The sequence below is a fragment of the Impatiens glandulifera genome, chromosome 5 (genome assembly GCF_907164915.1).
Source record: "Impatiens glandulifera chromosome 5, dImpGla2.1, whole genome shotgun sequence".
Lineage (NCBI taxonomy): Eukaryota > Viridiplantae > Streptophyta > Magnoliopsida > Ericales > Balsaminaceae > Impatiens > Impatiens glandulifera.
This window is the reverse complement of record NC_061866.1, coordinates 7,947,290-7,963,585: the sequence shown is the minus strand read 5'-3', so window position 1 is coordinate 7,963,585 and position 16,296 is coordinate 7,947,290. Positions and strand designations below refer to the sequence as shown.

Below are 16,296 nucleotides of genomic sequence, written 5' to 3'. Positions count from 1 at the left end.
GAAGAAAATAGATTGCAAACATAATTTTTAAAAACTTTTAGCTCGTCTGAAGTAATTTGAAATTTAAACTTCTTAAAAATCAATTGAATTGAAAGAATGCAGAACCTCTTTAATTAATACTTAGAAACTAATTCAAACTTTAAACAAATATATAAGTATTTAAAGAAAATTAAATTAATCTAAAACCATAAATTGATCTTCATGTCTCTTCAAATCAAAACTCCATGTTAATCATCATGGTTGTTTTTCAGGAGAACCAATTTTTTTAACATCATTAGAGACAGATGATCTTTTGGTAAAATATAAATGAAACTATTTTTTTATGAAAAATAGTAAATAATAGAAATGGATCCGAATATTTCTGGCTTGAATAAGAAGAGCTTAGATAATTTCCTCCATTTCTATTAATATATGCATTGATAACTAAAATCTATAACATGACTAAGTAAATCAAATCTAACTAATATATAACAATTAAGAGTGAACGATCAGAGAAATTCCTGACTTAGATTTCTCAGTAATGAGAAAAGCTCATATGGGGGAACAAATCATCACTTTCATCTCTATTACATATAGCTAATTGAACCAAAAGGATGATAAAGAGTAATCAACTCAAATATGCAAGAGAAGACCTAGATAAGCCTTTTTCGCGACAACTAGTAACGAAATTGTAGAAAGAAAAAGAAACAAAGAAAGACAAGAGTGGAGGAATAGAATATTGTGAAAGAATATGGAAATTGTTTGTTATATAGATTGGAAATTAGCTGCGCAGCGGATTGAAAAACCCTAGTTGAGAAAAAAAAGTGTCAAGGCATAGTTAGAAGGATTTCGGCCCAAATTGAAATCTCGTGATTGAACTTAAACCTAATGTTTTGGTCTATGAGTTGGAAATTTTGGTGTTAGAAAATAATGTGACATCATTGGCCTAAGTATTGTTCAATTTCGTGGCCCAAATCACAAATTTGGCCGAAGGGGTTTAGCTTATTGGGCCGTGCTAGTAATTAACGACTACACTTACTCATTTTTACGATAAAGACGAGGTGGCATCTTTTAAAGTTTTCATTTCTATGTATATATAAAAACATTGTGTTGGAAGGGTTGATTACTCAGTTATACCTGGTTACTTCAATTTTTCAATTATAATTGTAGTAAAAGCAAGTTGGAACTAATTTGTATACTATATTTTAGATTCCCAAAATCTTTTCTAGCAAAGGCAATGCAAGAAATGGAACTTCATAAGAATGATGGAAGCATAAGTTTTTACAAATTTTGAAAACCCAAATCAAGAATTTGAAAAAAAAAACATGTTTATAGGCTCATTTCATTACCACAATCTCTTATGGGTAGGCATTACAAAAGCATTATTCTTTCCATTCTAAATATTCAAACATAAAATTAATACTTTCCATTCTATTTAGAAGTTTTCACTCAAACATAAATATTCTGAAACTGCTTAATTTCCAACAAGTGCAATAACTAATATACTATACAATAAAAAGAATGAAATTGTTCTAAGAAACAATAGACAGGATTAAACGTGAAAATTTATGTAATAATACCTTCAAAGTTCATCGATTCTCAATCCTCTCCTTTTTTGTCGGCATTGATCTCTTCGAGGATCACAACAAGTGCAACTATGAAGGCGTAATCTACATATGGATAAACAGTCACAGAATACGTGTCTTTTCCAAGCAAAACACTCTGAACATTATGCTTCTTGTGCATCTGCGCAATCCAATCCAATTCGATCAGATCAAATCAAATACAATCATCATATGTTCTATATACAACTTACTTACCTGAGCAATAACAACGTTTTTAGTGTTTCCAGCATAAATGACACAAGACCTATCCGACCAATTTCCACTGATCTTGAAGTCACAACTACGTTCCTTAGTATTTGCAGCCAAGAAAACATCCAATTCTGTCTTAAGTTGGAGCAGAGAAGACTTCTTCACGCTAAATAATTGATTCTTAGATTCAGTACTGTCTCCTTTGAAAACTACCCATCTCTTATGCACACTAATTATCTGAAAATTCATCCCCACTTCAGTTTTTTTCAGAAAAGGTAAAGATCGCAATGCAACAAACACATAGATATGGAAAACCCATCATTGAAATGATTGGAAATTCATCCAAGTATTTATCATCTAGATTCAGATACAAAAGTGTTTATAAATCAATACTAATAGTATTAGAATAACCTTATAATTGGACCTCAAATACATCATATACAAATGGGTATTTCTTGTAAAATTGGATGCACAAATTCAAATTAATGTTTTCACAATTGTTTCTACAGTTCAAATTCAGCAATAGAGAGTTGTATCTGTTTAAACAAAGATCCCATTTTGAGCTAAGAGATGAATCGAGAATACATCATACTATGGATTAGTAACCGTACCTTTTGTTGAAGAGTGAGGATGGTATTTCCGGCGACATCAAGGAGGAAGCGACGATCGTGGAGGCTGAAGAGTTTCCCTTTGACCTGAAACAAGATATTGCCATTAACGTCGGCGACGGCGAAGTTGCCTTCAGTTAGGGTGAGGAGCTTCCTTTGGATGATGATATCAAGTGAGTAAGGTGCACAGAATTGAGGGTTAACAACTGCGATTTGACCGGAGCTGGAAGTTGAAGGGTAAGAAGTAGGTGGCTGAGCCATCGCCGTCGGGTTCTAAGATACTAAGATTAAGATTCATCTATACATATTAGATTATTCAAAGCCTCTTTTCTTTTCTTTTTTTATATTTTTTCTAACATTAAGTTTTTTTTATAATGTTATATGTGTATTCAAAATAATAAAAAATTGTTTAAGTTACATAAAAAAAAAAAAAATTGGTATTCAATAAGTTTCAAACTCGTAAAATTTCTAAAAGAACGATTAACTCCTCGTCAACTTCTCTATTTGTGTTTCAGAACAAATTTAAGAAAACATTTTGATAATAGTATTATTAATGATACATATCATTCGACTACATTAATTTAAATTTCGAAAATCTCTCAAACTAGATAGTTCAACAAAAAATAATTAAGATAATAATTCAAATATGTAAATCCATAAACGTATCCAAAAATTAGAATTAGGTTGGGCTGGAAAAAAAATAAAATTAAAATGAATTTAAAAAAATTTAAAAATAATAATACATAGATAAAATGAATAGAAACCAAAATATGATTTAAAAATACTGTAAATTAGTAAGTAACTACTAAATAACTAATATAACTATTATTTTTATTTTTATTTTTTTAATTAAATAACTATTATTATTATTATTATTATTAAATAGTTGTGACATGTAAATGAGTCTAAAATATTATTTGAACATGGGAAATATAAACACAAATTAATAAATAACAAATACTCAAATAAACATAATTAAACAAACATATTCAATTATATCAATTCAAACTTTCCAATAACTATCAAAATATTCGGACATCACCCATTGAATTCCAATAATACTCCACAAATTACTTTAGATATTAGTTACTCATCGACAATGCAAAAATAAGTAAGTTGTCGATTCAACCTCCTCATGACACATACGACAACGAAAAACCATAATACAACTTTTTTTATGCACATATCATCTGTAAGATTCCACCGTGAATAATGTTACATCCAAATAACGAAATTTTTAAAAGAATCTTTGACTCCCAAAATTTCTCCCAACAAATATTATATGAAATCATCTTAACGAACAAACTATAGCAATGTCCCACATGAAAATTATCAATGTTTTTTCAACATATAACGTTTTATTCATACGGGGGACACTTCATGTTTGTGTCCTACCAAAAGTAAAACTCTATTATTAAACAAACTCTCTATAACGTTTAATATGCTTTCATATCTAATTTAACTAGAGAAATCAATATACCGATAATCAAGCATTTCTGTAACTATAACATTTCTACATATAACAATGGAAACAAGTTTATGATACGTCGTTTCTAGACTTTTGACACTACACCAAATATCGTCCCAAATATTGATCGAAGAATATCCCCACAATAAATCTAGACTATTTACAAAAAAAATTCCGCATAGAATAATTTTTTTCCAAATGCTACATCTCACTAGATAATTAGACATTTTGGTGAATCAATCAAACCAATCATGACCATACTTACATATGATCATCAATGCCCAAAACTATTAATCGAATAAATTGACACCATATAATTTATAAAAAGAAAATTTAAAATAATCAATTTAATAATATTATGAAATTGATAGTTATTTAAGTCTAATGAATAGTAGCATAATAACGATGAAAAGAAATTCGACAAAAAATTAAAAAAAAATGAATGTGAGAAAAATTTTCCTCAAAAAGAACAAATAATATTTGTCACAAAATATGTCGATTTTTTAGATTGAACATCATATAATGTCGAGATGAATAAACGATAACATTGCAAATAATGAAGGATCTACACATAAGGCTAATTGGGTTGTAGCCCAGATATTTCCCAAATTTTATTTATCAAAAAATAATCGTGTCAATCCACATATATCAATAATTCAGGACATAACCCAATAAATATGAGTAATGCTTCAAAGGCGTAGAAATGTGACATAACCTATTAAATTCCTAATTTTTCTCAATTTAATTTACTATTTTATTCTCTAATTTAAAGAAATTGCAAAATTCATAATCATTCACTCGTGTAATACATAATTTTTCCAATATTATTTTTGAACTTATCCAAAAAGATTTCAAGTACACCATAACTATAATTTATAATTCTGTCACTAATAATAATATAATTATAATTAAATAAGCTCAAATGTTAAGAATGGTTCATAATAAATCAAATGTCATTTTTTATTTTCATTTACCTAGACTAGCTTCAAACTTTCCCCCAAAAAAGTATGCATTCCGTGTTTTCTATTTTTGTTTGATGTACCACTTTATTGGAAAATGTTATATCTAGTTTTAATTGATTTCTTTTAATCTTACCTATTGTGATTATGATCATTTTTTAAATTGATGTGACCTTTTTTTCGTATTTTCTTTGTAATCGATTTTAAAGTGATGCAACTTTTGCGTTACTACATTATCAATGAACTTCCCATTAAAAAACAATTTAAAAGATTCAATTTATAAAAGTTTAATTTTCATAATTGGCGGCTGTTTAAAGAAAATCCTCCTCCATATGCGCCACTAACTAGAATACTGGTATGGGGCGGTTGATATGGATAAAATTAAGAAATAATCATTTTAGTAGGCGTGTAAGAATATTCTCTAAGATAAAAAATGGTATGATGAAATTATAAACATTAATTATACTATGTCAACTACCATAACACATAAATTAATAAAGATTACAAAGATTTTATTATATTTGATGATTTTCAACATTCTATAGATAAATATAAAAATAAATTATTTATTCAATAAATCATAAAATTTCTACAATATTTTCTTCACCACATATTCACATTCTATAAGATAAATGTGGCAAGATGAAATTATAAACATTAATTGTACTAGGAGATTACCATAACTTAGCCACTAATAAAGATTTGATTATATTTGATTATCTTATCTACATTCCATAGATACATAAAAAATAATATTTATTTAATAAACATAAAAAAAAAAATCATAATATTTTCTTCCTAACATATTCACATTTTACTTTACATATATAATCATAGACTATTCAACTATATATTTTGTTGTAGTATTAGACGTGTTAAAAATATTGATAATTAATAAAAACAAATTTTAAAAAATTATTCCAAAAATATGAAATTTGATATAAATTAGAGTTGTTTAAGCATCATGATAAAAACAATACAAAAATATAAGTATTTAAAATGTAATCAAACACACTCGAAATAAATTGAGATTAATTATTTAAGAAATAGCAATAAAAGCGCGTAAGTCAAAATGTTCATTAATAAAAAAAACATAAAAAAAACTAGTGTTAACTAGCTCGGATATTCTCAAAAATTTATTGAGTTTACCAACTACCTTCACCGATTTTTCCGAAGAGACATCATTCCATGTCGTCACAATAATAGTGTCGTAGAGTAAACGAATTGGTCGACCGCGATCACTGAAACTATTATAATATTTTGGCGACGTGTTTATAATTTTTTTCTTATTTTTATGTTTTATGATTTTTTAAATATTTTTCATGTTATGTTTGTATCGTTTTTGCTTAAACGACACTGTTATATTTTTTTCATTAAACATGGACCATCTTTTTTTTTTTAATAAAACCCTGTAGTTAAGAACCCAAACAAAGAAATCAAAAACATTGTTAATGGTTCTCATTAAGTGTGCAAATAAGATATGTAGACTATTTACTTCCTTCTAGGATGGCTTCTTGTTAATGTTGGCACTTGGTAGCATCATTATTGAAACAATGGTCATGATGGCGAAGAAGGGCACATGAACCACTAACTCATATCAAGAGATTACATATTTTTTCTTTTTCAAAAAATATAAAGCACTAATGCCCTAATTGTGCATAGAGTTAGTAATGCACGTGCCCTGCTTCTCCATCTTGTCCAAAGCCACATGCACCCACAGAGAGATGAAGGAGGAGAATATATGAGATGCATATGTTGCAATCTTATCTCCCTTTTATATATACTATGAGAAGGGGCACTGCGGAGAGTCTTTGGAAAGGGAAAGGAGGATATCTAATCTTTCCATTTAATAATGCCTTAATTTTTATATTTTTTTAATGTTGGAAGTTAAGAATATTGACCCTTCGAATAATTTAAACCCTCATTAGGGTATTTTGTTATTTTAACTATACATATTAGTATATCGTTTTCTCTAAAAATGTGACACTTTTTTCCAAAGTGAATGATGAACACCACATATCATACATATAAATGGTTGATTTTAAAATCTCGACCCATATAAGTTATATGAAGGCGATGACGTGTTCTTGACCTAATTTTTAACTGATTTCCATCATTTATGCATCAATAAATTAATAATTACTAGCATAAGCACTAAATTAAGATTTCTAGTTGTATATACAATATATATATTTATATAAAAAAATCATTAAGCACTTCTTAGTTATAATCTTAACAAAAACTAGTTGTCTAAGCACTTCACTGGCATCTTGTTCTATTCTCTAATTATATTGTTTCTAATGTGTTGTCCTAAGTTCCTCTTTGTAATGTGACCTAGTGATCTATGTTTATAGGATATGACATTGTTCTATAGATATTTAGTTCTAAAATCCAAATAATTCCTGTGAAAATGAGGCAGGTGTCCCAATGACTTCACGATAATTTCAAATAAACAACTATTTTCAGCGAGTAAACTCTGCTTTAAGATTTAAGTGAGACTAGGTAAATGGAATCCGATGTATTTATTATTTTATTTTATTTTCTTCGTCTTGATTTGATTGAAAATAGAATCAGCGAGTAATAACAAAAATAATGAATTCTAGGGGAGACAAACACTAGCAATAAAAATGAAATAATGTTGAATAAAACAAATTAGGTGCCATAAAAAGGGGTTACCTTTGGAAAAGCACTTCCCACTAAATAATATTAGCTTTTCTTTGGACTAGGCCACAACTAGGTATTAGGTATGCCAATAAGATGTTCCTATATGTATGTGTAGAAAACACAATAATGTATATAATCTTAATAGCTAATTTTTTGGACTCATTTGCTCTAGTAATGTGACAACATAATGAATAATAATAAAGTCTCCATCCTTATTTAGTAAATAAAGACATGGACAAATTCACATTATTATTTTATACATCTAGAAAAGTTTGTATGAATAATGAACTAAAATAAAGGACAGGTTAGCTCATAGATTTCATTTAATAATAAAACCCTAAAAGAGGGAGATGATGATAACAAATGACAAAAATAAAGAAATTCACATCCTCACAAAAACTAGAAATAATATATCCTCCGAAGCTAGAATAGTGAAATCTATGTCATTCCAAGCCATGTGTTTCTTGTCGTCAATAAAATATCATATCTATAGTCACAACTCAAAAACTAAACTCAATAATTTGAGTGAGAACTATTTCACATTGCTGGATTTGAAATCACAATATATGTGAGTTTTAATTATTTATTATCAAGACGCACATTCTAATTAGATTGTCTTTGGTAAAAGCAATAATTGATCAAGTTATTAAATTGGTAATCAAGGCAAACATTTGATTCATTCCTTAGTGTAAATGAGTGCCTAAACTCAATTATTAAAATGAGTGAGACAATGACATACTGCAAACTAGATATTGAGAATGAGTATGAGTAAATAATGGATTGATAAGATGGATCAAGTTTTGTATTTCAACAGCTTGTTTTTCCACCATTATTAATGAGGAATTTTCCAATATTTCAAGAGGACATCGAGACATGGCGGTCCCTTATATCTCCTTCTATTTGTTATTGTCATTGAAGCCTTTAACATGATTATGGCACAAGGTTGAGTTGAAAGGTATGATCAAGGGTTGAAACATCGGTAATCAAGGAAACTATGTGGGGAATTCTTACCTAGTATTCGTGGATGACACGTTGATCACGATTAAGACAAATGCCAAGAGTTTTAGAGTTACTTATAAGCAACAATTGATTTTGTTGGAGTCATGTTCGACTTTGAAAGTAAACATTGACAAATCAAATATTTTTATTTTCACATGATTCATTGGTTCCAAGGATTCCATGATTGATGTGTTGGGCTTCAAGAAGTTTTTCCATCCCTTTACTTGAGTTGACTCTTGGAGAAGCAACTCTAAGCAAATAATATATTTGAAATTGAATGAATCTAATATGGAGAATAAATTGAAATTATGGAAGACTCTATTACTCTTGTTTGGCCAATGCTTTTCTTTTTTTTTATAATATATCTTTTGTCATTATCTACCGTCTTGTAATAAATTGACTCTTTATTAAATATATGTTAGGAAATTAACATTTCTCTAACACTATATTAATTTGTGTGCACTTATTAGGTATAGGGTTTTAAATTTTAAACGAATTCATGAAATAGCACTAACTAACAAACCTAATGGTCCAATATTCCCACAGCCCCACCAAGAAAGGCAATGAATAGTACTTGTACTTGTCACGAGCTTTTCATTTATTAATCAATTAATTTTCCTTTCAATTTGGTCCACCCTTAGATGCTCGATTATCTCACTTGTCATAACCACAAGATTCTTGTTTTTTTTATGCAGGGTTTTTGGTTGAGCTTGTGATCACAGCTTTCATCTCAAGTAATACAAAAGAGAGGTTCATTCCGTCGTCGCGACCACACTTACTCAAACATTTTCAATTCGATAAGCCCCTTAATTCAAATATTTTGTCACTTGGTAAACCAAAATCTAGATCGAGTGGCTGAAAAAAAATGATTTCCAAGTTATATGTGGAATGAATTTATGCCCACAACTATATTCAAACCACTGAATGTATAGGGCAAGCATTAGAAAAAACAAGTATTTATATTTTGCAAATGAAAATAAATCTTCTAGTTTAGTATGCTCACTATACTAATTTTCTATGTTTAATTATATCATAGTTCACTTCTAGAGTAATTAATACATTTATTTAAGAACTTTCTCTTTTGTTTTTTAAACAATGGATCTTAAAATTGGTGATAGAAAAATTATAAATTAAAAAGAAAAATAAAACTTGATAACAAGAAACACAATTCAAAGAAAATCGAAAATCAAATGAAATATGAGCTTGAGGAGAAGAATATTGAAGAGACACTCGTTCACAAAAATAGTGTCGAATATAGTTCAATAAAAAAAAAGTGTTTTAGCAATGTTTAAACTTGACAAGAATATCATCGTAGACAAAATCAGAATTGTGAGAAATGAATTCTATAGAATTAGAGTGGATTGAGTTATGGTTTAATTATTTAGGTAACGAATTATGAATTTGGTATAATTTTGAAAATCTTAGAATTATTATTGAAGTATACATGTAGTGTATAAAGCTCATTTAAAGTCAAACTAAGATAAAATTATATTAAGTAAAAATTTGATAAATAAAATTGGAATACCAATACTAATTTTGCTGATTACACATAGTGCTCACAAATATGGTTTAAATGATTGGGATTTTGATCATTTATAAATTTTAGTTTAATTTTTTTTTAGATATTATTAACAATATGATCAGTTGTTTATGATATATCTACTTGTATACCAATACTGGCCTTAAATGCATGGATAGACATTTGAAGAAATTTGAGAGCTCACTTATTTTAAGAATTTATTCAAGCTATTAAAGCCTGTATATAAATATTTTGTGGGTATACCTCTTTTTTATTTTGTATAACATCAATTTAGAATATAAAATTAATAGTTTATGAATTTTTAAAATCACAATTTATTTATGGTGTATTATGTTTAGACCCACAATGAAAAAATAATTATTTTTATAAAAGATTTGAAATCCATCATTATTAACTTTTAATATAAAAAATTAAATGAAATTATTAAAACTTTGTAAGTAATTCCTAATGTATTAGTATTAAAGAGGGAGATTAATTTCAAAAAGTAATAGAGTCCGGTCGGATTTTTTTCGGATTTCTTTTTCGGGTTGATTATACTATATTTTTTAATTAATTTAAAATTTATAATATTAGTTTTCATCCAAATGCAAGGCAAAGTAACGTAGGAATTTCGGATTTATCATACAAATATATTTATATTTTAAGTGAAAATCGAACCCATACTTCATCTTATTTCCTATTTGATCTTTTATGAAACAATTATAAGAACTTTGAGATATTTTTGGGTGTCCATATCTATTCTTCTTTCCAAATAAGCTTTCAAATGGATGTTGAGTCCAAAGGAGAATATCCATAACATGCAGTTGACCCATCCAAATGTGTGTTTGTTTGAAAGATTAATTATCTTGGGTCATTATTGTCCAATATCTAATAATAATAATAATAATATCACATATTTTTTGTTTCTCTTTAAATTGCTTTTAATCTATTTCGTGACAAGTTGTGTGGTATGTCACGATTCGTTTTTTAATTATAATAATAGGTCAATCACTATTAGAGATTTTTATTGGATTTAAATTTTTAATTAATTAAATTATTATTTTAATTTTAAATTGTATAAAAATGAAATAATCTTTTTTAATATTTAATTGATAAATTGAATGGTTAAATAGTTAAAAATAAATAAAATATGATACAAAATTTTAGTTAAAAAAATCATAATTTTAACCAACAATATTATATATAATTCCTTATACGTAGTTACGAATCTATAAATTAAAGTTGAGTAAACTCGAAAGAAAATTGGGGTGAACTTAGAATTGTTTTGAAAAATTTATGAATAAAACGAGTAGATTAGCATAGGGTTTTATCTATTTTTAATAATTAAAAATAATAATAATAAACTAAATTAAAAAATAAATAAATAATTAATGGGTTATGTTACATTTTGATAATATATTTTTTTTCCTTTCCTTCTTTGTATGCCTTAAAAGGACATTAAAACTAATAAAAATATAATACTATTCTCCTCTTCTTTTTTTCAAAGGAGACTACTATTAAAACGTTTAAAATCTTCTAAAATTTAGGTATTAAAAGGTAAAATTGAGTTGAGGAGCTGATGTCATGTAGTGTCTTGGCTTAAGATATATTAAAATAATAAAACTACCATATATATCCTGAAGTGCATGTAAATTTTATGCTCATATAAAATGTCAAAGTTCATATTTTATCCTTCCGATTGTTCCAAATTATGTTAGTTGGATTATATATGTTATACAAATTTATTAGTGTAGACCTTTATTTTTTACATTCTTAAATTAAATTAATAATAAAAATTAATTAATAACAACTCTAGCCTCCAGCCCTCCAGGCTATGTTAAAATAAAATAAAAAACAAAGAAATATATATAAAAAAAAAAAGGCAAAATGAGATATTTTATTTAGTACTAATAAAATTAATATTTGTTTTTGTAAGAAGGATGTAAAAAAAATATTCAAACAGGCCTAAGCCTAATGGTTATAATTTTAACTGTCGGCCTGTCCAATTCTTAGGGCATGTTTGCTTGCCCTCTTTCAGTTTATTTTATTTATAGTTTTTTAATGCTTTAAATAATTTTAAAATATTTCTAAAAAATATATTTTTAAATCATATTTAAAAATAATAATAATGAATTAAATAAATAAATAAAAAGAAGATCCCAAAGGAAAATAAAAAGATATTTTAAAAGGAAACAACATTTTTAAAAATCATCTATTCTCTTAATAAACATTTATAAATTATTTTTAAAATAATTATTAAAGTTATTATTTAATTAAAATTAACTGGTTTCTTTTAATATTTTAAATTATCTCTAATTAAAAATTAAAATTATTTAATTTCTTTAAAAATAACTTTTAGAGGGTGAATAATATGGAATAAAAATTAAAAGTTAGAATGTAAACTTTATTAAAAATAATATTGTTGTTGAATCCCCAAATAAGCCGAAACTTCAAAGTAAAGTTCAAATCATTTGGTTTCTACATAAGTGAATGATATTGTTAAATGTGCAACTCTTCTTGGATTCCAAGTTACATTAATTATTGGCCAATAAAAAAAAAGACATTAATTATGAACCAATATATGATCCAAATGTTACCTTATTTTTTATTTTTAGAAGTTAGTTTAATATGTAACAATTATTCCTTTTTTTTAAAAAAAAAAACTATAAAATGCTTGTTAAAATTTGGTTGTCTGTGCACCACCACCAAAAAATCAAAAATCACCAACTTATAAGATAAAATTCTCAAATATAAATAATCTGATACATTTTCAATAAAAACCCATCAAAACCATTACACATTCAAATCCACCCAAATATTAAATTTAGCATGAACAAAAAAGTAAAATACTATTTTTTGAAGGACTCAAATTATTTCATCGATCACAACCAAGTGGTGAAAACACATCAAAACTAATTTAGTTTAAACATAGTGCAATGAACGGTCATATCACTATCATAATCACCAAAATCGAATCAACAATGTTTGTTGGCCGAACCTGTGGTCTAGGGCTCATATGTCGCATGAACAGGATCAGCCCTAGGAGTCGAGAGGCGCATTCCATTTTTTTGTGCCCATAAAATTAAAAAAAATATAATAATTAAAAACTTTAACAAAAATAATATAATCAAGTCGGTTTTATGAAGTGGCAGGCATATGATGAAGCGTGAGACCCTATATAGTAGCTTAACTTGTCTCCCCTGGCTTGTGTGTGAGCATTTATTTTTCTCGCAAATCTCTTCTCAAATTTTATTCTCATTGAAGAATGCATCAACCAAATACTCAAGTCATTTGCATAACTTAGCTATGAAGTCTGTCATATGAGGTGAGAAGCCCTATGCAATAGCTTAACTAGTCTCCCCTTGACAGGTCCCGTGAATGAACATGAGAAAAATATGCGCATGTTAGAACCGATGAATGATCAGAGCGACCCGCAACTTACCACCATGGGGAGTTGCAATGGATGTCAAGATTAGACTCGTCTTTTTAAATTTTACTCTTTACATAATGCATTAACCAAAGATAAAAAAGGAAAAAGTGCAAGAAGAAGAGAGTGAATTTTTATAATTTTTTAAGTCAATAAGATTGCTGCGGAAAGTTAAATTTTTATTTATACACAATTTAATTAAAATAAATTTAAACACAGTTTATTTGATCAATTTTTTTTGATTTTTTTTACAACATACAAAGTAAATACATAAGTTGTTATCTTCCAAACAACCGACCAATGCCTCCATACTGTCTATCATGTATTTCCTTAATTTCTCAAGAGATGCAATATGGAGCTTTATTTAATATATGGTAATTAAAGTAGGAAATACATTTATATTGAAAATAATATTGCATTTTATTAATTTATGCATATGTTTCTTCATTCACAATACTTCAACATTATTGCCCATGTCAAAGTGTGCGGCCTGGTTAAGCATACTAATTAATGGAGACAACATGACTTTTCTTTTTCCAATATATTCATATATACAACTGGCCAATTGCATACTAATTAGAGCTTGTTTGATGGACTAATTTATTACCTCAATCTTTTTATTTATATTATTCTTTACTTATGTTTTTAATATTAATTAATTATTAAATAAAAAATTAATATTAGTGATTTATAAAATTAATATTCATTTAAAATTTTATATTTTGATATTTATAATTGTTAATATTAATGTATATATATATATATATAGTTTTTTAATATATATTTTATTTTAATATAAATTAAATTACTTCATTTAAAAAATTTATATTAATTATATTAAATACAAATAAATTCATAAAATACTAACATTATTTAATATAACATTAAAATTGAAATAGTTCAAATAAATAATTAAATTGAATAATATAGTTAAAGAAAAGAAATGGAGAGAAGGAGATTAGGAATATGTGAAGGGTTAATTGCAGGGTTATTTTAGTAACAAAAAAATAAAAAAAATATATTTTTCAAAATTTTTGGTCAAACAAGTTTTTTTTTTGTGTGTGAAAAGTCCAGTTAAAACTCAAATAATTCATTACTCAAACGAGACCTGAGAGCTAGTTTGATTGGGGGTTAATTTGTTTTTTTAGGATTTAATTTTTTTATTATTTTTTAATTTTATTTATCACATTATTAACATTTTAATTATGAAATACTTATTTTATCAATTAAAATACTAAAATATTTATTTTATTTTATTATATTTAAATTTTAAATATTAAAAAAATATTTTAATAATTAAATCAATTAAAAACTCAAATAAACTACTTTTATATTTAACAATTTTTTAAAAAAAAAATTCAAAAAAAAAATCCTAACAACCAAGATCAACAAACTCTTAAAGGCTCAACTTTGCATCTCTCTTTTTATAACTACTGAACAAAAAATAGTTTTTAAATTGAAAAATAAAATAAAATAGTTATTAGTTAATTCAAGTAGAATGGGTTACATATTTAAAATTAATATGAATAACTATAATAAATGTTTTTACAAGAATACCAAACTATTTAATCCCCTTATATGTTATTTATATAGCATTTTATAAATTTGATTGTTATGATAAAGTTGATCAATATAATTTAAAAAACAATTAATCAAAATTATACCGAGGTATGAGTCTCTTTCTAAATTTAATCAACTATGGTTATGGGTTGAAAATTTTCATTTTCTTAAAAAATTACTGTTAATATATTATGTCTGCTTTTTAAAATTATCATTATACTTCAGTTAAGATATTAATTTATAAATTATGTTACAAGTTTTATATAATGATTTATTGAAGTTAGGTTAAAACTTAAAAGCATGATTTTAATGAAGGCAAGGCATGAGAAGATACATAAATACTCTACCCCACACCAGCTACGCTTGTTTGACAATTGGATTATTTAAATTATTTTTTTACAAATATTCATTATAAAATTAAAATAAATCGGTTCAATTCGAACTGGGTTTGGGTTTGGACCAAAAAAAAAATATATATTTTGAATTTATTTTTCTTTTAAATTCTTATTTTGATATTGATTTATAAGAAATAATGTTCCGAAATATATTTTAATTATGTATATATTAATTAATTTAATAATATTTATTTGTTTAAACTCAGCTCAAGATATTTTCAAACATACCCATTAAATATTTTTATTTTAATCTTTAAAAAATTTAATGATCGAAAAAGCTTATTATACGTCAATTGAGAATTTTTGTTTGATTTAATGAGCATAATGGAATGGGTGCGAAATGGATTGAGGGGATTAGATTTTGGCTCTCGACGACTAAGTTTTATGTCATTGTTAATGGTAGTTCTCAGAGATTGTTTTAAAGTTCTTGAAGGATTAGACAAGGTGATCCAATCTTTCCTTTTTTGTTCGTTATTATTATGGAAGTTCTCTAAAAAAGATAGCGTTCACAGAAAATTCAAGACTCACCCGTGGTGTGAGTTGTGAATCAAGAAGATATTATTTTTCTATATCACATTTGTTTTTTATTGATGACACATTCTGCATGGTTCAGGATACCTACATGAATTTTAAACACATACGGAATATTTGGTATTCGATACATGTTCCGGTCTTCGAGTGAATCTTAATAAGTCAATCTTTTTCTCAGATCTTGTTTCGAACAGAAGAAGGATGATGTTGGCAAATGTGTTGGGGTTCAAAATTGGTGATCTTTCATTAGCATACCTTAATATGTCATTGGTGCTAAATTACGATTCAAGGTCTCTTGAGACCCGATTATCACTAAAATGAAATATAATCTGTCTAGATGAAAAAGTAAAATAATCTTGAAAGGGGATCGGTT

At 26.5% G+C, this 16,296-nt stretch overlaps 1 protein-coding gene and 1 non-coding gene across 2 annotated transcripts; both read right to left on the bottom strand.

Annotated features, from left to right (window-relative positions):
- Window positions 1–204: 204 nt before the first annotated feature.
- LOC124940780 lies at window positions 205–280 on the bottom strand. Its single transcript, XR_007099517.1, has one exon. It is a non-coding gene; the product is annotated as a small nucleolar RNA SNORD36 (small nucleolar RNA).
- Window positions 281–1,382: 1,102 nt separating this feature from the next.
- On the bottom strand, window positions 1,383–2,698 carry LOC124938803 (protein LURP-one-related 15-like). Its single transcript, XM_047479316.1, has 3 exons — window positions 2,405–2,698; window positions 1,800–2,030; window positions 1,383–1,725 (listed from the first exon to the last, which is right to left on the bottom strand). Exons 1-3 carry the CDS (start codon window positions 2,660–2,662, stop codon window positions 1,579–1,581), a joined length of 636 nt encoding a protein of 211 aa, XP_047335272.1. The 5' UTR covers window positions 2,663–2,698; the 3' UTR covers window positions 1,383–1,578.
- Between the last annotated feature and the right edge of the window lie 13,598 nt (window positions 2,699–16,296).

Coding starts and splice junctions, on each gene's coding strand:
- LOC124938803 (XM_047479316.1), bottom strand. CDS start 2,662: ATGGCTCAGCCACCTACTTCTTACCCTTCAACTTCCAGCTCCGGTCAA. Junction 2,031..2,404: donor TCCTCACTCTTCAACAAAAG/GTACGGTTACTA, acceptor ATGAATTTTCAG/ATAATTAGTGTGCATAAGAG. Junction 1,726..1,799: donor AAAACGTTGTTATTGCTCAG/GTAAGTAAGTTG, acceptor TGGATTGCGCAG/ATGCACAAGAAGCATAATGT.